This window comes from Zea mays, chromosome 5 (genome assembly GCF_902167145.1).
Source record: "Zea mays cultivar B73 chromosome 5, Zm-B73-REFERENCE-NAM-5.0, whole genome shotgun sequence".
Taxonomy (NCBI): domain Eukaryota; kingdom Viridiplantae; phylum Streptophyta; class Magnoliopsida; order Poales; family Poaceae; genus Zea; species Zea mays.
The window spans coordinates 197,569,396-197,593,246 of record NC_050100.1 but is presented as its reverse complement, the minus strand read 5'-3'; the positions used below and the strand labels follow the sequence as shown (position 1 = coordinate 197,593,246).

The following is a 23,851-nucleotide window of genomic DNA, read 5'->3' as shown; positions in this document are numbered from 1 at the left end:
GCTTTTCCGACTTTGAATCCATTTGCAATAAGAAAATCTCTAAGGCATTCATACCATGCTCTTGGGGCTTGCTTGAGCCCATAAAGCGCCTTAGAGAGCTTATAGACATGGTTAGGATACTCACTGTCTTCAAAGCCGGGAGGTTGCTCAACATAGACCTCTTCCTTGATCGGTCCATTGAGGAAGGCACTTTTCACGTCCATTTGATAAAGCTTAAAGCCATGGTAAGTAGCATAGGCTAATAATATGCGAATTGACTCAAGCCTAGCTACGGGTGCATAGGTTTCACCGAAATCCAAACCTTCGACTTGGGAGTATCCTTTGGCCACAAGTCGAGCTTTGTTCCTTGTCACCACACCATGCTCATCTTGCTTGTTGCGGAAGACCCATTTGGTTCCTACAACATTTTGATTAGGACGTGGAACTAAATGCCATACCTCATTCCTAGTGAAGTTGTTGAGCTCCTCTTGCATCGCCACCACCCAATCCGAATCTAGGAGTGCTTCCTCTACCCTGTGTGGCTCAATAGAGGAAACAAAAGAGTAATGTTCACAAAAATGTGCAACACGAGATCTGGTAGTTACCCCCTTATGAATGTCGCCGAGGATGGTGTCGACGGGGTGATCTCGTTGGATTGCTTGGTGGACTCTTGGGTGTGGCGGTGTTTGCTCTTGCTCATCCTCCTTTTCTTGAACATTTGCATCTCCCCCTTGATCAATGCCATCATCTTGAGGTGGCTCATTTGCTTGATCTTCTACTTCATCAACTCGAGCTTTATCCTCATTTTGAGTCGGTGGAGATGCTTGTATTGAGGAGGAAGGTTGATCTTGTGCATTTGGAGGCTCTTCGGATTCCTTAGGACACACATCCCCAATGGACATGTTCCTTAGCGCGATGCATGGAGCCTCTTCTTCACCTATCTCATCAAGATCAACTTGCTCTACTTGAGAGCCGTTAGTTTCATCAAACACAACGTCACATGAGACTTCAACTAGTCCAGTGGACTTGTTAAAGACCCTATATGCCCTTGTGTTTGAGTCATAACCAAGTAAAAAGCCTTCTACAGTTTTAGGAGCAAATTTAGATTTTCTACCTCTTTTAACAAGAATAAAGAATTTGCTACCAAAGACTCTAAAATATGAAATGTTGGGCTTTTTACCGGTTAGGAGTTCATAGGATGTCTTCTTGAGGATTCGGTGTAGATACAACCGGTTGATGGCGTAGCAAGCGGTGTTGACCGCCTCCGCCCAAAACCGATCCGAAGTCTTGTATTCATCAAGCATGGTTCTTGCCATATCCAATAGAGTTCTATTCTTCCTCTCCACTACACCATTTTGTTGTGGAGTGTAGGGAGAAGAGAATTCATGCTTGATCCCCTCCTCCTCAAGGAAGCCTTCAATTTGAGAATTCTTGAACTCCGTCCCGTTGTCGCTTCTTATTTTCTTGATTCTTAAGTCGAACTCATTTTGAGCCCGTCTCAAGAATCCCTTTAAGGTCTCTTGGGTTTGAGATTTTTCCTGTAAAAAGAATACCCAAGTGAAGCGAGAATAATCATCCACAATAACTAGACAGTACTTACTCCCGCCGATGCTTATGTAAGCGATCGGGCCGAATAGATCCATGTGTAGGAGCTCTAGTGGCCTGTCGGTCGTCATTATGTTCTTATGTGGATGATGAGAGCCAACTTGCTTTCCTGCTTGGCATGCACTACAAATCCTGTCTTTCTCAAAATGAACATTTGTTAGTCCGAAAATGTGTTCTCCCTTTAGAAGCTTATGAAGATTCTTCATCCCAACATGTGCTAGTCGGCGATGCCAGAGCCAGCCCATGTTAGTCTTAGCAATTAAGCAAGTGTCGAGTTCAGCTCTATCAAAGTCTACCAAGTATAGCTGACCCTCTAACACTCCCTTAAATGCTATTGAATCATCACTTCTTCTAAAGACAGTGACACCTATATCAGTGAAAAGACAGTTGTAGCCCATTTGACATAATTGAGATACGGAAAGCAAATTGTAATCTAAAGAATCTACAAGAAAAACATTAGAAATGGAGTGGTCAGGAGATATAGCTATTTTACCAAGACCTTTGACCAAACCTTGATTTCCATCCCCGAATGTAATCGCTCTTTGGGGATCTTGGTTTTTCTCATATGAGGAGAACATCCTTTTCTCCCCTGTCATGTGGTTTGTGCACCCGCTGTCGAGTATCCAACTTGAGCCCGCGGATGCATAAACCTACAAAACAAGTTTAGTTCTTGACTTTAGGTACCCAAATGGTTTTGGGTCCTTTGGCATTAGACACAAGAACTTTGGGTACCCAAACACAAGTCTTTGACCCCTTGTGCTTGCCCCCAACATACTTGGCAACTACTTTGCCGGATTTGTTAGTTAAAACATAAGATGCATCAAAAATTTTAAATGAAAGACTATGTTCATTTGATGCACTAGGAGTTTTCTTAGGCAACTTAGCACGGGTTGGTTGCCTAGAACTAGATGTCTCACCCTTATACATAAAAGCATGATTTGGGCCAGAGTGAGACTTCCTAGAATGAATTCTCCTAATTTTGCTCTCGGGATAACCGGCAGGGTATAAAATGTAACCCTCGTTATCCTGAGGCATGGGAGCCTTGCCCTTAACAAAGTTGGACAATCTCTTAGGAGGGGCACTAATTTTGACATTGTCTCCCCTTTGGAAGCCAATGCCATCCTTAATGCCCGGGCGTCTCCCATTATAAAGCATGCTACGAGCAAATTTAAATTTCTCATTTTCTAAGTTGTGCTCGGCAATTTTAGCATCTAATTTTGCTATATGATCATTTTGTTGTTTAATTAAAGCCATATGATCATGAATAGCATTAACATCAACATCTCTACATCTAGTACAAATAGATACATGCTCAACAATAGATGTAGAGGGTTTGCAAGAATTAAGTTCAACAATCTTAGCATGAAGAATGTCATTTTTATCCCTAAGATCGGAAATTGTAGTTTTGCAAACATCAAAATCTTTAGCCTTAGCAATTAAATTTTCATTTTCTATTCTAAGGCTAGCAAGAGAAATGTTTAATTCTTCAATCCTAGCAAGCAAATCATCATTATTATCTCTAGGATTGGGAATTGAAACATTACAAATATGTGAATCAACCTTAGCATTTAAACTAGCATTTTCATGTCTAAGGTTGTCAATCATCTCACGGCAAGTGCTTAGCTCACTAGATAATTTTTCACATTTCTCAATTTCTAGAGCATAAGCCTTTTTAACCTTAACATGTTTCTTGTTTTCTTTAATTAGACAATCCTCTTGGGAATCCAAAAGATCATCCTTTTCATGAATAGCACTGACTAATTCATTTAATTTTTCCTTTTGAGCTATGTTAAGGTTGGCAAACAGGGAACGCAAACTATCCTCCTCATCACTAGCATTATCATCACTAGAAGATTCATATTTAGTGGAGGAGTTAGATTTAACCTTTTTCTTTTTGCCGTCCTTTGCCATGAGACACTTGTGGCCGACGTTGGGGAAGAGAAGTCCCTTGGTGACGACGATGTTGGCGGCGTCCTCGTCGTCGGAGGAGACGCTTGAGCTTTCGTCGGAATCCCATTCCCGACAAACGTGGGCATCGCCGCCCTTCTTCTTGTAGTACCTCTTCTTCTCCTTTCTTCTCCCCTTCTTGTCGTCGCCTCGGTCACTGTCACTTGATATAGGACATTTAGCAATAAAATGACCGGGCTTACCACATTTGTAGCAAACCTTCTTGGAGCGGGACTTGTAGTCTTTCCCCCTCCTTTGCTTGAGGATTTGGCGGAAGCTCTTGATGACGAGCGCCATTTCCTCATTGTCGAGCTTGGAGGCGTCTATTGGTTGTCGACTTGGTGTAGCCTCCTCCTTCTTTTCTTCCGTCGCCTTGAATGCGACGGGTTGAGCTTCGGATGTGGTGGGTTCGTCAAGCTCGTTGATCTTTCTCGAGCCTTCGATCATGCACTCAAAACTTACAAAATGCCCGATAACTTCCTCGGGGGTCATTTTAGTATATCTAGGATTACCACGAATTAATTGAACTTGAGTAGGGTTAAGGAAAATAAGTGATCTTAGAATAACCTTAACCACCTCGTGGTCGTCCCACTTTATGCTCCCGAGGTTGCGCACTTGGTTCACCAAGGTCTTGAGCCGGTTGTACATATGTTGTGGCTCTTCCCCTTTGCGAAGCCGGAACCGACCGAGCTCCCCCTCGATCGTTTCCCGCTTGGTGATCTTTGTGAGCTCATCTCCCTCGTGCGCGGTTTTGAGCACATCCCAAACCTCCTTGGCGCTCTTCAACCCTTGAACTTTGTTATACTCCTCTCTACTCAAAGAGGCGAGGAGTATCGTTGTTGCTTGAGAGTTGAAGTGCTCGATTTGGGCCACCTCATCCTCATCATAATCCTTATCCCCTATCGATGGTACCTGTGCACCAAACTCAACAACATCCCATATACTTTTGTGGAGTGAAGTTAGATGAAATCGCATTAAATCACTCCACCTAGCATAATCTTCACCATCAAAAGTTGGTGGTTTGCCTAATGGGACGGAAAGTAAAGGTGCATGTTTAGAAATGCGAGGGTAGTGTAGGGGGATCTTACTAAACTTCTTACGCTCTTGGCGTTTAGAAGTTACGGAGGGTGCGTCAGAGCCGGAGGTCGATGTTGATGAAGTGTCGGTCTCGTAGTAGACCACTTTCCTCATCCTCTTTTGCTTGTCCCCACTCCGATGCGGCTTGTGGGAAGAAGATTTTTCCTTCTTCTCTTTATGGTGAGAAGAAGATTTCTTCTCCTTCCCTTTGTTGGAGGAGCTCTTCTTCTTCTCCCTCCGTTTGGTGCGGGACTCTTCCGATGAAGTGCTCTCGTTGCTTGTAGTGGGCTTTTCGCCGGTCTCCATCTCCTTCTTGGCGTGATCTCCCGACATCACTTCGAGCGGTTAGGCTCTAATGAAGCACCGGGTTCTGATACCAATTGAAAGTCGCCTAGAGGGGGGGGGGTGAATAGGGCGAAACTGAATTTTACAAATATAAACACAACTACAAGCCGGGGTTAGCGTTAGTAATAAGAAACGAGTCCGCAAGAGAGGGCGCAAAACAAATCCCAAGCGAATAAGCAAGTGAGACACAGAGATTTGTTTTACCGAGGTTCGGTTCTTGCAAACCTACTCCCCGTTGAGGAGGCCACAAAGGCCGGATCTCTTTCAACCCTTCCCTCTCTCAAACGATCCACGGATCGAGTGAGCTTTCTTTTCTCAAACACTTGGAACACAAAGTTCCCACAAGGACCACCACAAGATTGGTGTCTCTTGCCTCAATTACAAGTGAGTTTGATTTTGCAAAGAAGGATCAAGAAAGAAGAAAGCAATCCAAGCGCAAGAGCACGAAAGAACACAAGCAAATCACTCTCTCTAGTCACTATGGCGTTGTGTGGAATTTGGAGAGGATTTGATCTCTTTGGTGTGTCTAGAATTGAATGCTAGAGCTCTTGTAGTAGTTGGGAAGTGGAAAACTTGGATGCAATGAATGGTGGGGTGGTTGGGGTATTTATAGCCCCAACCACCAAAAGTGGCCGTTGGGAAGCTGTCTGTTCGATGGCGCACCGGACAGTCCGATGCACACCGGACAGTCCGGTGCCCCCTGCCACGTCATCACTGCCGTTGGATTCTGACCGTTGGAGCTTCTGACTTGTGGGCCCGCCTGGGTGTCCGGTGCACACCGGACAGCTACTGTTCCTTGTCCGGTGTGCCAGTATGGGCGCGCCTGACTTCTGCGCGCGCAGAGCGCGCATTAAATGCGCGGCAGAGAGCCGTTGGCGCGGAGATGACCGTTGCTTCGGAGTCACACCGGACAGTCCGGTGAATTATAGCGGACTAGCCGTTGGAGTTTTCCCGAAGCTGGCGAGTTCCTGAGGCCGACCTCCCTTGGCGCACCGGACACTGTCCGGTGTGCACCGGACAGTCCGGTGAATTATAGCGGAGTCGCCTCTAGAAATTCCCGAAGGTAGCGAGTTTGTGTTGGAGTCCTCTGGTGCACCGGACATGTCCGGTGGTGCAACGGACACTGTCTGGTGGCACACCGGACAGTCCGGTGCGCAAGACCAGAGGGCCTTCGGTTGCCACTTTGCTCCTTTGTTGAATCCAAAACTTGGTCTTTTTATTGGCTGAGTGTGAACCTTTTACACCTGTATAATCTATACACTTTGGGCAAACTAGTTAGTCTAATTATTTGTGTTGGGCAATTCAACCACCAAAATTATATAGGAACTAGGTGTAAGCCTAATTCCCTTTCAGAAGTAATCCCTTGCAAACGAACATGCCCTTAGGGATTTAATCCCTTTATGATTTAATCCATATCTCAAAAAGTCCATTCGGTTAATCCCTGCCATATACAACAGAATTTAAAAGGAAACAAAAGGTGCAAGTCCGACCACTTGGCTTTCAATGGATGAGCGAAGTGTCCCTTATATTCTGAATCCTGAAACTGAAAGACACTTCTCTGAATTCTAAAACTGAAAGAAGTTTCTCTAAATTCCGAAACTAAAAGAAGTGTCCCTGGTAATCTGAAACTGAAACAAGTCCAGCCACTAGTAGTACTCAAACTGAAACATGCAAGCAGACAAAAAATGTCTCTAGTATCAAGAAAAATTAACCAAAACGATCTATAGGATTTGGTCCATGATCACTTCTCTAAAAAAAAAGTAGCATCTCCCTACGTTTGTCTACAAGGAAACCCAAAAAAATGAAGTGTTCATGAATAAAAAACCAGATTCAAATTGTGATAGCAGGTACTCAACGGGAAGCAAAGTTGATCCAAATCTCAAGGAACTATTTCAAGTTTCAACCCAGATGAAATAAAACCAAGCAAATGTCAAGTTTTCCCCTAGTCTGCTCACATCTGGCCCTGCGCAGTCAGTTATCTACATTAGGACTAGCATCATATGTTCTTCTGATGTCGCCACAATGCCGTGCCCACCCATGCCCAGTCATGCTCCAAAAGAAAATATCACCAATTGAGGAGAGTCTCCAGTAGCCACACCTAGTAAATAGAAACAACATGCAGTAGGAACACTATATAAATTAATTTCCAATGAACCAAGTAAGATATCTAAACATCTCATCTTCAACTAAGAGCTATTCACAATACTATTTGTTGTACCAGATATAAATAGACATCTCAAGTTCAGTTGAGTCTGAAATGAGCTATAAACATATATATGCACATTTCCATTCCACCGGTTACTGCATGAAACAAAGCGACATCCTCTGCGGATACAGTAGAAAACCCAAGCGAGTGTTGTACATTCAAACTACTAGTACTGTCTTGCATATTTTTTCATGAACTTTGAAACCGACATGGTACATTTTTTTGTGTGAAGAATTTAAAAACACTAAATGCTTTGGGCAGCAAACTGAATATCATGCACCTTATCTGATCTGTGGGTGGAGCACTTTGTGACAGTGAAGAAACTGAGCCTGATGATCATATTGTTATCAGGTTTTTTGAGCTTTAACTAAAGGTGAAAAGGCGAGCTTCTATATGTGCATAATGTGAAGAGGATTTCCCTAGAGTGGTGAGGTGCAGATGCAGCAACATGTGTACTATTTGAATGGCAGTTATGTGTAAATGCAGATGATAAAATCACAACATTACTTAGTTGAGTACATTACTATTTGAATGTGAACTTGAACTCTGTCGTGGGGGTGGGTGGGGTGGAGTAGCATGATGTATAGGTAGGTGGAGCAATAGGAAGCTTGTCTCTGTTCACATGAATTGGTGTAAATATAGCTGGGTTTGAAAGGAAATGATGATCAGTCTCTCTTGAGGCTATTCCCAAACAGATACACCTCTAAAAAACAGAATTTTAAAGTTTTACGCGTTGCATTAAGTTTAGTCCACCTTTTGGAGGTGATATCATGTGCATTAGTTAAGTGATTTCGAGGTCTGGCAACTGATACATCCTTATCTTGACTGCAAGGGGGGACTAATGGATGGAATAATTTTGTCTGTGCTATCACAATATCCAACACTTCCTTTTGCTACTGTCAGGTTCAATTTATGGCGAGCAGCGCAAGCACGGATCTGACGGGGTTTTAAATTTTGAATCGAAAAGCCTAAAGATTTGCTACAGGAGAGAAAAGCCTGAAGATTTAATTCAGCGAAGTAGTGTGAAAATTTGTATCCAAGTGAAGAAATCTGCACCGAAACAAACCCAAAATTAGAAGTCCAGGACTGTCCCCTACCTGACCCACAGAAAGCGATATGAGCCACCACTCACCTCGGCTCCACACACGAGGGAATTTTCAACTATAGAAGAAAATAGCGCTTGATGGCGCAAGAACGAACTCGTGGAGAATGATAGCAGGTGCAAGAACCTAATCTCCCAAATACTTTAGATCCATGAAGAGACACAAGAACCAAGACCCTAAACGCAGACGCAAGAACCAAGAACCCTAAACGCCCTAGGCGCGATAGAACCAGATAGGGAGGAAGAAGAATACCAGTGAGAAGATGAGCGCCAGAGGAGATCCACGCTGGAGAGGAATCCCGTGTCTTAGCCACTGTCGCTATCGCCGCCGCAGCTTGCCTTCACGCGTGTTGTCTCGCATCTGCTTCGCGTGCGCTCGACGGGATATTTTCCACGTCCTAGAGACCGGGCGTCGTTCCCTGGTCAAGGTGACGAGGAAACGCCGGGCTCGGCCGGGATACAGCTCACGCGGGGCTTAACCGAACACCGATTTCTTGCGACCCGGGATTCTTTCCAGGAGTGGGTGATCCACGGGGATCTGGACTTGATCCCGGCCGGGAAAGGCCTAACCGAACATAGCCTAAGGGGATTAAGTGGAAGGGAGGGATCCACTCAATCCCTCTCTGGATTAGATCCACTTAGGGAAGTAATCCCTTGCAAACGAACATGCCCTTAGGTGATAAACCTAACGATCATCACCCGTACCTAATGGTGCATTTGAACTAATCAGAAATATGTGGCTAACTCAATCGGATGTATTATACTCCGTTTGGATATAGATATTGGAGCACAAAATTGGAAATTGGAATCAGCTTTACTAAATTCTGTTGTTTGATTGCACGTTGAATTGAGATTTAGAAGCAGAGGCTCAATTCCCTGGAATTGGATTATAACTAGAAACCTGCTCTCCTAATTTAAAGCCTCACCCCTCGATATTGCATGGAATTAGACCGTACAGTTCTAAACTCTAATTCAGTCACATTAAAACAATAGAATTAAAATTATATCTCATTTCACCATGTCTGATTTGGTATTCAACCTATCCTCTCCAATATCAACATTCAAACAGAGCACTAGAGCATCTCTAAGAGAGTCCTAAAATTAGGTCCTAAAAATAAAATAGGATCTGATTGAAATTATTTAGGACCTAAAAATTTGTTTTACTCTCCTATAATCACATTATTTAGTTAATTCTGGTTTTATCCGTTGGTCGTAGCGGCAACTTTATCTCACTTTCAGCTACGCGGGAGTCGGCACCGCGTTGTTCGTAGCAACGTCGCGGTCGCTCTGTATGTTCGGCTGGCTTGCTGTGGCTTTAATTTGACTATGACTATGGTTTCTACAGTCTCTATACCCATCAGCTGCAGAAGTTGAACAAGCTACACAATCCAACACGTGATCCTGCCAGTGGGCAGCGTGAACCTGCTACTATCCTGCAGGGAGTAGTAGGCCTTCAAGTCAACCTGCTGTCCTGCAGATGGAGATGGAGTACAAGAGGCCTTCACGTGATTCTGCGCAGCGCATCACCCAGTTCACGTGATCCGGCGAGTGGTGGCTGCGGAGGGAGGTACTCCAGCGAGTGGTGGCTGGGAACCGGGAGGCGCTCCGTCGGTAGGGAGGCAGGTGGGGAGGGAGGCGTTGGCGAGTGCTGGATGGGCAGCAGGCCTCGCAACCGAGATTTCCATGCATCACAACCTAAAAATTCGTTGGATCAGAGAGAAATAGGCCCCCTCCGTCTTTATCACCTCAGCTTTATAGTCATATACTAATTTGTTGAAAATTTGTAAAATAACTACTTTCTTGGAAGCTATTTTGGAATCTTAACTCCTATATTTCAAAATAAGACCTATTTTGAGACTCTCTTGGAGACGCTCTTAAATCGGGGTTCAGGTAATATATGACAACACTATTATAGTTGGTATAGACTTCACACCCGTGTCCTAGTGTGCTCCAGACTTTGAAATCATGCACCATGGCTACTAATTCTAGCTCATGGGTCAGGTAATTATACCCATGCTTCTTCAACTATCGTGAGGCATATGCAATCACTTTCCCATCTTGCATCAGCACATATCCTAAACCTTATCGAGACATGCCAATGTACTCATAGAATCCATATCTAGTGGTAAAGTAGCTTTAGAATATCACTAGGTTGAATCCTCAGTTGGTGATAAATGGATCTCAAGTCAATATTGGAGAACACACAAGCACCCTTTAAATGATTGAACAAATAATCAATCATCAGAAGAAAGTATTTGTTCTTGATAGTTACCTCATTTAATGATTTGTAGTCTACACACATTCTCTGTGAATCATCCTTCTTTTCTACAACATCAGGGTTCCCAAAGATGATCAGCTAGGGCAGATATACCCTTTATATTGTAACTCAGTTGCTCCTTTAATTCTTCTAATTCGTTAACAACTATCCTATAAGGTCTCTTAGATATAGGTGTAGTACCACATAACAACTCAATAAGGAATTCTATTTCTCGTTTGAGTGGCTTACCTAGTAGGTCATCAGGGAAGACACTATGTACTCATATACAAATTTAATATTCTCAACCATACTATTGTCCAAGTGGTTAATCTTTCTCTCTGGCGTTGATGGTGTAGTTGCTATGACCTCAACTTTCTCCTTAGTGATTGTGGTTAGTGACATTGTCCTTTTGGCACTAGATCACTCCATGCCATTAGGCAAACAAGCTCATTCCAAGGATCACGTCAATTCCTTTTGACTCCAGTATGATGGGATTAGCAGGAAAGTATACCCCTTATTTTTGTGCTAACTTTTGGACACATAACATCCATATTCATCTTTACACAAGGTGACTTTACTAGCATGGTATTTTTCATAGTGCAAGTGGTGATGCTATGTTTTGTTACAAGGCAAACATTGATAAAAGAATGAGATGCACTAGTATCGAACAAAACTATAGTATAGTGTGAGTTGATGAGGAACATATTAAGCATGACAACCTAAGCCAACTCAGTAGTCTCCATCTTCACTTGGTTCTCTCTTCTCAGGTTTATGGAGCCATTGGACTTGGTCCTAGCCTCCCATTGTGGTGTTGTTGTGGATGTCTGTTCTATGCTAGCTTCATGGGATAGGAATTGGCATAGTGCTATAGTTCTCCACACATGAAGCATAGATTATTGGTAGGTTTGTTGTTGAGGTTGTCCTTCCTTGGGGAATTTTTAGGTGTTGGTAGGTTTTTGTAGTGTGCTATTGATTTTGCCCATGTTGTTGGTTGGATAAGTAGGACATGATTGGGAACCCTGCTGGTAATTCTAGCATGAATGACTATTGTTGGTTAGTTGCTAGGAGTGGGTGTGCTTCCTCTTCTTTTCTTCAAACTCATGGCGCTTGCTCTCCACCACAAGGATCTTGTCCACCAATTGTTGGAAGGTATCAAAAGTGTGGGCGCACAACATATACTGGATACCATCATTATGTCCTTCTAAGAAGTGGTCCTACTTTCGATCATCCTTTTCCACCTCATTGGGTGTCTACTACGACAACTGAGTGAATTTGCCGTGATACTCACATAGAGACATTGATCCCTACTCTAAATCTAGAAATTCCTTCTCCTACTACTTTATTAGGCCAGTGGGCTATGTGGTGTGCTTGAAAGGACTCTGAAAGGGAATTAGGCTTACACCTAGCCCCTAATTAATTTTGGTGGTTGAATTGCCCAACACAAACAATTGGACTAACTAAGTTTGCCCAAGTTTATAGATTATACAGGTGTAAAAGGTTCACACTCAGCCAATAAAAAGACCAAGTTTTGGATTCAACAAAGGAACCAAGTGGGAACCGAAGGCCCTCTGGTCTGGGTTCACCGGACTGTCCGGTGTACACCGGACAGTGTCCGGTGCACCACCGGACAGTGTCCGGTGCACCAGAGGACTCCAGCTCAAACTCGTCACCTTCGGGAATTTCCAGAGGCGACTCCGCTATAATTCACCGGACTGTCCGGTGTACACCGGACAGTGTCCGGTGCGCCAAGGGAGGTCGGCCTCAGGAACTCACCAGCTTCGGGAAAAGCCAACGGCTCGTCCACTATAATTCACCGGACTGTCCGGTGTGCACCGGACTGTCCGGTGCGACTCCGGAGCAACGGCTATCTCCGCGCCAACGGCTCTCTGCCGCGCATTTAATGCGCGCTCTGCGCGCGCAGATGTCAGGCGCGCCCACTCCGGCACACCGGACAAGGAACAGTAGATGTCCGGTGTGCACCGGACACCCAGGCGGGCCCACAAGTCAGAAGCTTCAACGGTCGAATCCAACGGCAGTGATAACGTGGCAGGGGGCACCGGACTGTCCGGTGTGCACCGGACTGTCCGGTGCGCCATCGAACAGACAGAACTCCCAACGGCCACATTTGGTGGTTGGGGCTATAAATACCCCAACCACCCCACCATTCATTGCATCCAAGTTTTCCACCTCTCAACTACTACAAGAGCTCTAGCATTCAATTCTAGACACACCAAAGAGATCAAATCCTCTCCAATTCCACTCAAGCCTTTAGTGACTAGCGAGAGAGATTTGCCGTGTTCTTTTGAGCTCTTGCGCTTGGATCGCTTTCTTTCTTTCTCACCTGTTCTTGTGATCAAAACTCAATTGTAACCAAGGCAAGAGGCACCAATTGTGTGGTGGCCCTTGTGGGGAAGTTTTGTTCCCGTTTGATTGAGAAGAAGAAAAGCTCACTCGGTCCGAGGGACCATTTGAGAGAGGGAAGGGTTGAAAGAGACCCGGCCTTTGTGGCCTCCTCAACGGGGAGTAGGTTTGCGAGAACCGAACCTCGGTAAAACAAATCCGCGTGTCTCACTTGTTTATTCGCTTGCGATTTCTTTTGCGCCCTCTCTCGCGGACTCGATTTTATTTCTAACGCTAACCCGGCTTGTAATTGTGTTTATATTTGTAAATTTCAGTTTCGCCCTATTCACCCCCCTCTAGGCGACTATCAATTGGTATCAAAGCCCGGTGCTTCATTAGAGCCTAACCGCTCGAAGTGATGTCGGGAGATCACGCCAAGAAGGAGATGGAGACCGGCGAAAAGCCCACTACAAGCAACGGGAGCACTTCATCGGAAGAGTCCCGCACCAAACGGAGGGAGAAGAAGAGCTCCTCCAACAAAGGGAAGGAAAAGAAATCCTCTTCTCACCACAAAGAGAAGAAGGAAAAATCTTCTTCCCACAAGCCGCATCAGAGTAGGGACAAGCAAAAGAGGATGAGGAAAGTGGTCTACTACGAGACCGACACTTCATCAACATCAACCTTCGGCTCCGATGCGCCCTCCGTAACTTCTAAACGCCAAGAGCGTAAGAAGTTTAGTAAGATCCCCCTACACTACCCTCGCATTTCTAAACATGCACCTTTACTTTCCGTCCCATTAGGCAAACCACCAACTTTTGATGGTGAAGATTATGCTAGGTGGAGTGATTTAATGCGATTTCATCTAACCTCACTCCACAAAAGTATATGGGATGTTGTTGAGTTTGGTGCACAGGTACCATCGGTAGGGGATAAGGATTATGATGAGGATGAGGTGGCCCAAATCGAGCACTTCAACTCTCAAGCAACAACGATACTCCTCGCCTCTTTAAGTAGAGAGGAGTATAACAAAGTTCAAGGGTTGAAGAGCGCCAAGGAGGTTTGGGATGTGCTCAAAACCGCGCACGAGGGAGATGAGCTCACAAAGATCACCAAGCGGGAAACGATCGAGGGGGAGCTCGGTCGGTTTCGGCTTCGCAAAGGGGAAGAGCCACAACATATGTACAACCGGCTCAAGACCTTGGTGAACCAAGTGCGCAACCTCGGGAGCATAAAGTGGGACGACCACGAGGTGGTTAAGGTTATTCTAAGATCACTTATTTTCCTTAACCCTACTCAAGTTCAATTAATCCGTGGTAATCCTAGATATACTAAAATGACCCCCGAGGAAGTAATCGGGCATTTTGTAAGTTTTGAGTGCATGATCGAAGGCTCGAGGAAGATCAACGAGCTTGATGATCCATCTACATCCGAAGCTCAACCCGTCGCATTCAAGGCGACGGAAGAAAAGAAGGAGGAGTCTACCCCAAGTCGACAACCAATCGACGCCTCCAAGCTTGACAATGAGGAGATGGCGCTCGTCATCAAGAGCTTCCGCCAAATCCTCAAACAAAGGAGAGGGAAAGACTACAAGTCCCGCTCCAAGAAGGTTTGCTACAAGTGTGGTAAGCCCGGTCATTTTATTGCTAAATGTCCTATATCAAGTGACAGTGACCGAGGCGACGACAAGAAGGGGAGAAGAAAGGAGAAGAAGAGGTACTACAAGAAGAAGGGCGGCGATGCCCATGTTTGTCGGGAGTGGGACTCCGACGAAAGCTCTAGCGACTCCTCCGACGACGAGGACGCCGCCAACATCGCCGTCACCAAGGGACTCCTCTTCCCCAACGTCGGCCACAAGTGCCTCATGGCAAAGGACGGCAAAAAGAAGGTTAAATCTAAATCCTCCACTAGATATGAATCCTCTAGTGATGATAATGCTAGTGATGAGGAAGATAATTTGCGTACCCTTTTTGCCAACCTTAACATGGAACAAAAATAAAAATTAAATGAATTGATTAGTGCTATTCATGAAAAGGATGACCTTTTGGACTCTCAAGAGGACCTCCTAATTAAGGAAAACAAGAAACATGTTAAGGTTAAAAATGCTTATGCTCTAGAAATTGAGAAATGTGAAAAATTATCTAGTGAGCTAAGCACTTGCCATGAGATGATTGACAACCTTAGGAATGAAAATGCTAATTTAAATACTAAGGTTGATTCACATGTTTGCAATGTTTCAATTCCTAATCCTAAAGATAATAATGATTTGCTTTCTAGGATTGAAGAATTAAACATTTCTCTTGCTAGCCTTAGAGTAGAAAATGAAAATTTAATTGCTAAGGCTAAAGAACTAGATATTTGCAATGCTACCATTTCCAATCTTAGAGATAAAAATGATATTCTTCATACTAAGATTGTTGAACTTAAATCTTGCAAACCCTCTACATCTATTGTTGAGCATGTATCTATTTGTACTAGATGTAGAGATGTTGATGTTAATGCTATTCATGATCATATGGCTTTAATTAAACAACAAAATGATCATATAGCAAAACTAGATGCTAAAATTGCCGAGCATAACTTAGAAAATGAAAATTTTAAATTTGCTAGAAGTATGCTCTATAGTGGGAGACGCCCTGGCATCAAGGATGGCATTGACTTCCAAAGGGGAGACAATGTCAAACTTAGTGCCCCTCCTAAAAGATTGTCTAACTTTGTTAAGGGCAAGGCTCCCATGCCTCAGGATAACGAGGGTTACATTTTGTACCCTGCCGGTTATCCTGAGAGCAAAATTAGGAGAATTCATTCTAGGAAGTCTCACTCTGGTCCTAATCATGCTTTTATGTATAAGGGTGAGACATCTAGCTCTAGGCAACCAACCCGTGCCAAGTTGCCTAGAAAGAAAACTCCTAGTGCATCAAATGATCATGACATTTCATTCAAAACTTTTGATGCATCTTATGTGTTGACTAACAAATCCGGCAAGGTAGTTGCCAAATATGTTGGGGGCAAGCACAAGGGCTCCAAGACTTGTGTTTGGGTACCCAAAGTTCTTGTGTCTAATGCCAAAGGACCCAAAACCATTTGGGTACCTAAAGTCAAGAACTAAAATTGTTTTGTAGGTTTATGCATCCGGGGGCTCAAGTTGGATACTCGACAGCGGGTGCACAAACCACATGACAGGGGAGAAAAAGATGTTCTCCTCATATGAGAAAAACCAAGATCCCCAACGAGCTATCACATTCGGGGATGGAAATCAAGGTTTGGTCAAAGGTCTTGGTAAAATTGCTATATCTCCTGACCACTCTATTTCCAATGTTTTTCTTGTTGATTCTTTAGATTACAACTTGCTTTCTGTATCTCAATTATGTCAAATGGGCTACAACTGTCTATTCACTGATGTAGGTGTCACTGTCTTTAGAAGAAGTGATGATTCAATAGCATTTAAGGGAGTGTTAGAGGGTCAGCTATACTTGGTAGATTTTGATAGAGCTGAACTCGACACTTGCTTAATTGCTAAGACTAACATGGGTTGGCTCTGGCACCGCCGACTAGCTCATGTTGGGATGAAGAATCTTCATAAGCTTCTAAAGGGAGAACACATTTTAGGACTAACAAATGTTCATTTTGAGAAAGACAGGATTTGTAGCGCATGCCAAGCAGGGAAGCAAGTTGGCACTCATCATCCGCATAAGAACATAATGACGACCGACAGGCCACTGGAGCTCCTACACATGGATCTATTCGGCCCGATCGCTTACATAAGCATCGGCGGGAGTAAGTACTGTCTAGTTATTGTGGATGATTATTCTCGCTTCACTTGGGTATTCTTTTTACAGGAAAAATCTCAAACCCAAGAGACCTTAAAGGGATTCTTGAGACGGGCTCAAAATGAGTTCGGCTTAAGGATCAAGAAAATTAGAAGCGACAACGGGACGGAGTTCAAGAACTCTCAAATTGAAGGCTTCCTTGAGGAGGAGGGCATCAAGCATGAGTTCTCTTCTCCCTACACACCTCAACAAAACGGTGTAGTGGAGAGGAAGAATAGAACTCTATTGGACATGGCAAGGACCATGCTTGATGAGTACAAGACTTCGGATCGGTTTTGGGCTGAGGCGGTCAACACCGCTTGCTACGCCATCAACCGGTTGTATCTACACCGAATCCTCAAGAAGACATCATATGAACTCCTAACCGGTAAAAAGCCCAATATTTCATATTTTAGAGTCTTTGGTAGCAAATGCTTTATACTTGTTAAAAGAGGTAGAAAATCTAAATTTGCTCCTAAGACTGTAGAAGGCTTTTTTCTAGGATATGATTCAAACACAAGGGCATATAGAGTCTTTAACAAATCCTCGGGACTAGTTGAAGTTTCTTGTGACGTTGTGTTTGATGAGACTAACGGCTCTCAAGTAGAGCAAGTTGATCTTGATGAGATAGGTGAAGAAGAAGCTCCATGCATCGCGCTAAGGAACATGTCCATTGGGGACGTGTGTCCTAAGGAATCCGAAAAGCCTCCAAATGCACAAGATCAACCATCCTCCTCCATGCAAGCATCTCCACCAACTCAAAATGAGGATGAAGCTCAAGTTGATGAAGTAGAAGATCAAGCAAATGAGCCACCTCAAGATAATGGCAATGATCAAGGGGGAGGTGCAAATGAGGAAGACAAGGAGGAAGAGGAACAAAGACCGCCACACCCAAGAGTCCACCAAGCAATCCAACGAGATCACCCCGTCGACACCATCCTCGGCGACATTCATAAGGGGGTAACTACTCGATCTCGTGTTGCACATTTTTGTGAACATTACTCGTTTGTTTCCTCTATTGAGCCACACAGGGTAGAGGAAGCACTCCAAGATTCGGATTGGGTGGTGGCAATGCAAGAGGAGCTCAACAACTTCACTAGAAATGAGGATGACATTTAGTTCCACGTCCTAACCAAAATGTTGTAGGAACCAAATGGGTCTTCCGCAACAAGCAAGATGAGCATGGTGTGGTGACAAGGAACAAAGCTCGACTTGTGGCCAAGGGATACTCCCAAGTCGAAGGTTTGGATTTCGGTGAAACCTATGCACCCGTAGCTAGGCTTGAGTCAATTCGCATATTACTGGCCTATGCTACTTACCATGGCTTTAAGCTTTATCAAATGGACGTGAAAAGTGCCTTCCTCAATGGACCAATCAAGGAAGAGGTCTATGTTGAGCAACCTCCCGGCTTTGAAGACAGTGAGTACCCTAACCATGTCTATAAGCTCTCTAAGGCGCTTTATGGGCTCAAGCAAGCCCCAAGAGCATGGTATGAATGCCTTAGAGATTTCCTTATTGCTAATGGCTTCAAAGTCGGAAAGGCCGATCCTACACTCTTTACTAAGACTCTTGAAAATGATTTGTTTGTATGCCAAATTTATGTCGATGATATCATATTTGGGTCTACTAACGAATCTACTTGTGAGGAATTTAGTAGGATCATGACACAGAAGTTCGAGATGTCTATGATGGGGGAGTTGAAGTATTTTCTAGGATTCCAAGTCAAACAACTCCAAGAGGGCACCTTCATCAGCCAAACGAAGTACACTCAAGACATTCTAACCAAGTTTGGGATGAAGGATGCCAAACCCATCAAGACACCCATGGGAACCAATGGGCATCTCGACCTCGACACGGGAGGTAAGTCCGTGGATCAAAAGGTATATCGGTCGATGATAGGTTCTTTACTCTATTTATGTGCATCTCGACCGGATATTATGCTTTCTGTATGCATGTGTGCAAGATTCCAAGCCGACCCTAAGGAAGCTCACCTTACGGCCGTAAAACGAATCTTGAGATATTTGGTTTATACTCCTAAGTTTGGGCTTTGGTATCCTAGGGGATCCACATTTGATTTGATTGGATATTCGGATGCCGATTGGGCGGGGTGCAAAATCAATAGGAAGAGCACATCGGGGACTTGCCAGTTCTTGGGAAGATCCTTGGTGTCTTGGGCTTCAAAGAAGCAAAATTCCGTCGCTCTTTCCACCGCCGAAGCCGAGTACATTGCCGCAGGCCATTGTTGCGCGCAATTACTTTGGATGAGGCAAACCCTGCGGGACTACGGTTACAAATTAACCAAAGTCCCTTTGCTATGTGATAATGAGAGTGCAATCAAAATGGCCGACAATCCCGTCGAGCATAGCCGCACTAAACACATAGCCATTCGGTATCATTTTCTTAGGGATCACCAACAAAAGGGAGATATCGAGATTTCTTACATTAATACTAAAGATCAATTAGCCGATATCTTTACCAAGCCTCTTGATGAACAATCTTTTAACAAACTTAGGCATGAGCTCAATATTCTTGATTCTAGGAACTTCTTTTGTTAAAATTGCACACATTGCTCTTTTATATACCTTTGATCATGTCTCTTTTATGTGTTTTCAAGTCTATTTCAAACCAAGTCATAGGTATATTGAAAGGGAATTGGAGTCTTCGGCGAAGACAAAGGCTTCCACTCCGTAACTCATACTTCGCCATCACTCCAAGCAACTCTCTATTCCTTGGGGAGAAATGAGCATCAAGGAAAAAGGACTTCGTCTTTGGTATACTCTTAACTCATTCATTTATGACCAAAGGGGAAGAAAGCACTTCGAGGGCTCTAATGATTCCGTTTTTGGCGATTCATGCCAAAAAGGGGGAGAAATGAGCCCAAAGCAAAAGGACCGCACCACCACCAATTTCAAAAACTTAGTGTTGAATATTTTCAATTGGTTTTCCTATTGTGTTCAAAAGGGGGAGAAAGTAGTATTTCAAAAAGGACATATCAAAACCCTCTTGAACACTAAGAGGAGGATCCCATTTAGGAGGAGTTTTGTTCAGTCAAAGGAAAAGCATTTGAACAGGGGGAGAAAATTTCAAATCTTGAAAATGCTTTGCAAAAATCTTATTCATTCACCTTTGACTATTTGCAAAAGAACTTTGAAAAGGATTTATAAAAGAGTTTGCAAAAACAAAACTCGTGGTGCAAGCGTGGTCCAAAATGTTAAATAAGAAAGAAACAATCCATGCATATCTAGTAAGTATTTATATTGGCTCAATTCTAAGCAACCTTTACACTTACATTATGCGAACTAGTTCAATTATACACTTCTATATTTGCTTTGGTTTGTGTTGGCATCAATCACCAAAAAGGGGGAGATTGAAAGGGAATTAGGCTTACACCTAGCCCCTAATTAATTTTGGTGGTTGAATTGCCCAACACAAACAATTGGACTAACTAAGTTTGCCCAAGTTTATAGATTATACAGGTGTAAAAGGTTCACACTCAGCCAATAAAAAGACCAAGTTTTGGATTCAACAAAGGAACCAAGTGGGAACCGAAGGCCCTCTGGTCTGGGTTCACCGGACTGTCCGGTGTACACCGGACAGTGTCCGGTGCACCACCGGACAGTGTCCGGTGCACCAGAGGACTCCAGCTCAAACTCGTCACCTTCGGGAATTTCCAGAGGCGACTCCGCTATAATTCACCGGACTGTCCGGTGTACACCGGACAGTGTCCGGTGCGCCAAGGGAGGTCGGCCTCAGGAACTCACCAGCTTCGGGAAAAGCCAACGGCTCGTCCACTATAATTCACCGGACTGTCCGGTGTGCACCGGACTGTCCGGTGCGACTCCGGAGCAACGGCTATCTCCGCGCCAACGGCTCTCTGCCGCGCATTTAATGCGCGCTCTGCGCGCGCAGATGTCAGGCGCGCCCACTCCGGCACACCGGACAAGGAACAGTAGATGTCCGGTGTGCACCGGACACCCAGGCGGGCCCACAAGTCAGAAGCTTCAACGGTCGAATCCAACGGCAGTGATAACGTGGCAGGGGGCACCGGACTGTCCGGTGTGCACCGGACTGTCCGGTGCGCCATCGAACAGACAGAACTCCCAACGGCCACATTTGGTGGTTGGGGCTATAAATACCCCAACCACCCCACCATTCATTGCATCCAAGTTTTCCACCTCTCAACTACTACAAGAGCTCTAGCATTCAATTCTAGACACACCAAAGAGATCAAATCCTCTCCAATTCCACTCAAGCCTTTAGTGACTAGCGAGAGAGATTTGCCGTGTTCTTTTGAGCTCTTGCGCTTGGATCGCTTTCTTTCTTTCTCACCTGTTCTTGTGATCAAAACTCAATTGTAACCAAGGCAAGAGGCACCAATTGTGTGGTGGCCCTTGTGGGGAAGTTTTGTTCCCGTTTGATTGAGAAGAAGAAAAGCTCACTCGGTCTGAGGGACCATTTGAGAGAGGGAAGGGTTGAAAGAGACCCGGCCTTTGTGGCCTCCTCAACGGGGAGTAGGTTTGCGAGAACCGAACCTCGGTAAAACAAATCCGTGTGTCTCACTTGTTTATTCGCTTGCGATTTGTTTTGCGCCCTCTCTCGCGGACTCGATTTTATTTCTAACGCTAACCCGGCTTGTAGTTGTGTTTATATTTGTAAATTTCAGTTTCGCCCTATTCACCCCCCCTCTAGGCGACTATCAGACTCTTTGAATTGACTCTAGGTGATGACATCAAGGTTCTCTTGTACAAAGTTGTACACCTACCACCAGTCAAGGTAGCTCTCTATACTTGTCCTAAGCCATCGAGGTCTTCCTTTTCTGTCATTGCATTGTGTTATGTCCAATTGCCTCTCCACCTCTTTCAACCAGTTATCACCTTGCAGTGGTTTGGTGGAATGTGGGAATAAGGGTGGACATCCCTTCATTAACTTTCCACACTTGTCTCTTAGGGTGTTGGCAAGTGGTTGACATTGTGGTTGTAATGGGATTTAATTCTAGTTTTACTGCATGATCATCATATGAGCAATATCTTGCATCAGTTGTGTCTACATGACCATCATTTGCTTGATGGTCATTTGAGGTGGTGGTGGGGACCATTGGGGTTGGGTTGGTTAGTGGGGTGGTCGCTGCTAGCTCTGCTCCTTGTCTGAGTCCTATGAGGTAAGAGAGAGTGTAAGCATCTTCTTAGGATATAAGCAGACTACATATATAAACATTTTCATGAATATCGTATGCATCCAGGTAAGATAAGATGAGAGGAAGCAAGTGAGAGCACTTAGAGGGGGATGGATAGGCGATCCTGTAAATTTTACTCAAAATAACACAAACTTGGTATATAATATGGGTTAGTGTAAATAAAACCAAGTTTGAGAGTAGATAGAAGGGATATGAGAACTCTTCACTTGATTGCTCTCTTGAGATAAGTATTAAACTAGGACAATATTCTAAGTGAATATGAGAACTCAAGAAGACAATAATCACAATAACGTAAAGAGACAAGAGACACAACAATTTTACCATGGTCCAGCCAGTGCCTACTCCACGTTGTGGTGACCTTCTTTGGTCAGGGGTTACACTCAAGCCCTCTTCAGCAATCAAAAGATCAAACTTGAGTGCCACATATGTCTTCCTTATATCAAACCCGTTTGTGAGGAATCTCCACAAGTTTGGAGTATCTCACGACCTTATACAAATGATCACAATCAAACTTAGAGTAAGGGAGGAAGTGTAATCACACACAAGAGCACTATCGCAGCAACACACACACAAATACAAAGAAGAGAGTGTAACAACAAAGCGATAGAGTAATGACACAGAAAATATGCTCAGATCTATCTCAAACAATTTGAAGGCGTGGTTGCAGAGTTGTAGTGTGCTCAAAGTATGCTTGGTGTACTGCTCCATGCGTCTAGGGGTTCCTTTTATAGGCCCAAGAGGCCTAGGAGTCGTTGGAGTTCTATTTGGAAGCCGCTGATTTCTTTATGTCAGCGGGTGCACTGGACTGTCCAGTGGCCCACCAGACATGTCTGGTGCCCCTTCCCGCCCATTGCCTGCTGACATGGCTCTGATGTGTCCAACGCCGATCACGACATCGAACGCTGTGCCGCCTAAGAGCCGTTGGTCGCATGGCGCACCGGACATGTCCGATGATTTTTAGCCAGCGCGCCCGAGAAATTCCCGAGAGCGACCGGTTGGGGCAAGCCGACCATGCCATCATCGGACATGTCCAGTGCACAACGGACTGTCCGATGGTGCCCAGTTTGGCCCAACTTTGTCTCTTTTTAGCCAACTTTCTTTAGTTCCTTTTATCTATCTTTGTGATGATTTCTATCACTTAGACAAACATAGTTAGCAACAAACACAATTGTCTGAGAGCTAGAATCATACATTTTCACTTTGTTCCATAATAGTTTGCGATATGCCTAAACTCAAGCCCAAATGCCACTTTACTTGCACAACGAAGTTAGTAGCCAAATAGCAGTGCAAGAAACATAACATAAAGTAAATGCAGCTTATTTAAACACTTAAACCTCCTGTTTTCATGGTTTTGCCCAAGGTTGCACTTTTTGGTCTTTTAATCCAACTCATTTGGACTTGATAGCTTCAATTTTATTTCTAACCACCTGTGCTCATGCTCACATTAAGATTGTTAGTTCAAGGTGTTGTGTTGAGCACTTAATCACCAAAACAACTAGAATTGGTCCAAGGGCACATTTTTCTTTCAGCAAGAACTAGGTAAGCCTAACTAATTACATTAAACTTATTCTTCTTTTCAACTGATGAAGTGGTTGGCAATATCACACAACCTCATCACAATCAGTACAAAGAACCAAACCATGCACGATCACAAATATAAACAAGCATCAAAACAACTACAAGCAACCTAATACAAGACTAACAAAGAGTAATCTACGACTAAAATTAATCTACCCTTATTATAAGGGGACACCTCATACTTGATCCTAGTCTGACTCTCAACTGCTCCATAAGGTGGATCTTCACATCAAACTAGAGAGAGTGCTAGCCACAAGGGTGCAGTGGTGGTGCCTCAACTACTAGGAATGTCTCTAGGAAGGCAATCAATCCTTCTATCATCTTCTTGTTGGTGGTGTACCTGACTTAGTTTTGTTATAGCAACATTCAATTGAGTGTTTGACACCCAAGAGTTCCACTATTGATATCATTATGT

The 23,851-nt window shown here is 44.1% G+C and overlaps 1 protein-coding gene across 1 annotated transcript in view; it reads right to left on the bottom strand.

Moving 5' to 3' along the window:
* Positions 1–6,618: 6,618 nt before the first annotated feature.
* LOC103627523 (tripeptidyl-peptidase 2) overlaps positions 6,619–23,851 on the bottom strand; it is a 66,139-nt gene continuing 48,906 nt past the window's right edge. The window contains exon 34 of the mRNA XM_008647817.4: positions 6,619–7,051. Within this exon, the coding sequence (XP_008646039.1) occupies positions 7,019–7,051 (33 nt within the window). The 3' untranslated portion in view covers positions 6,619–7,018. The remainder of the gene's footprint in view (positions 7,052–23,851) is intronic.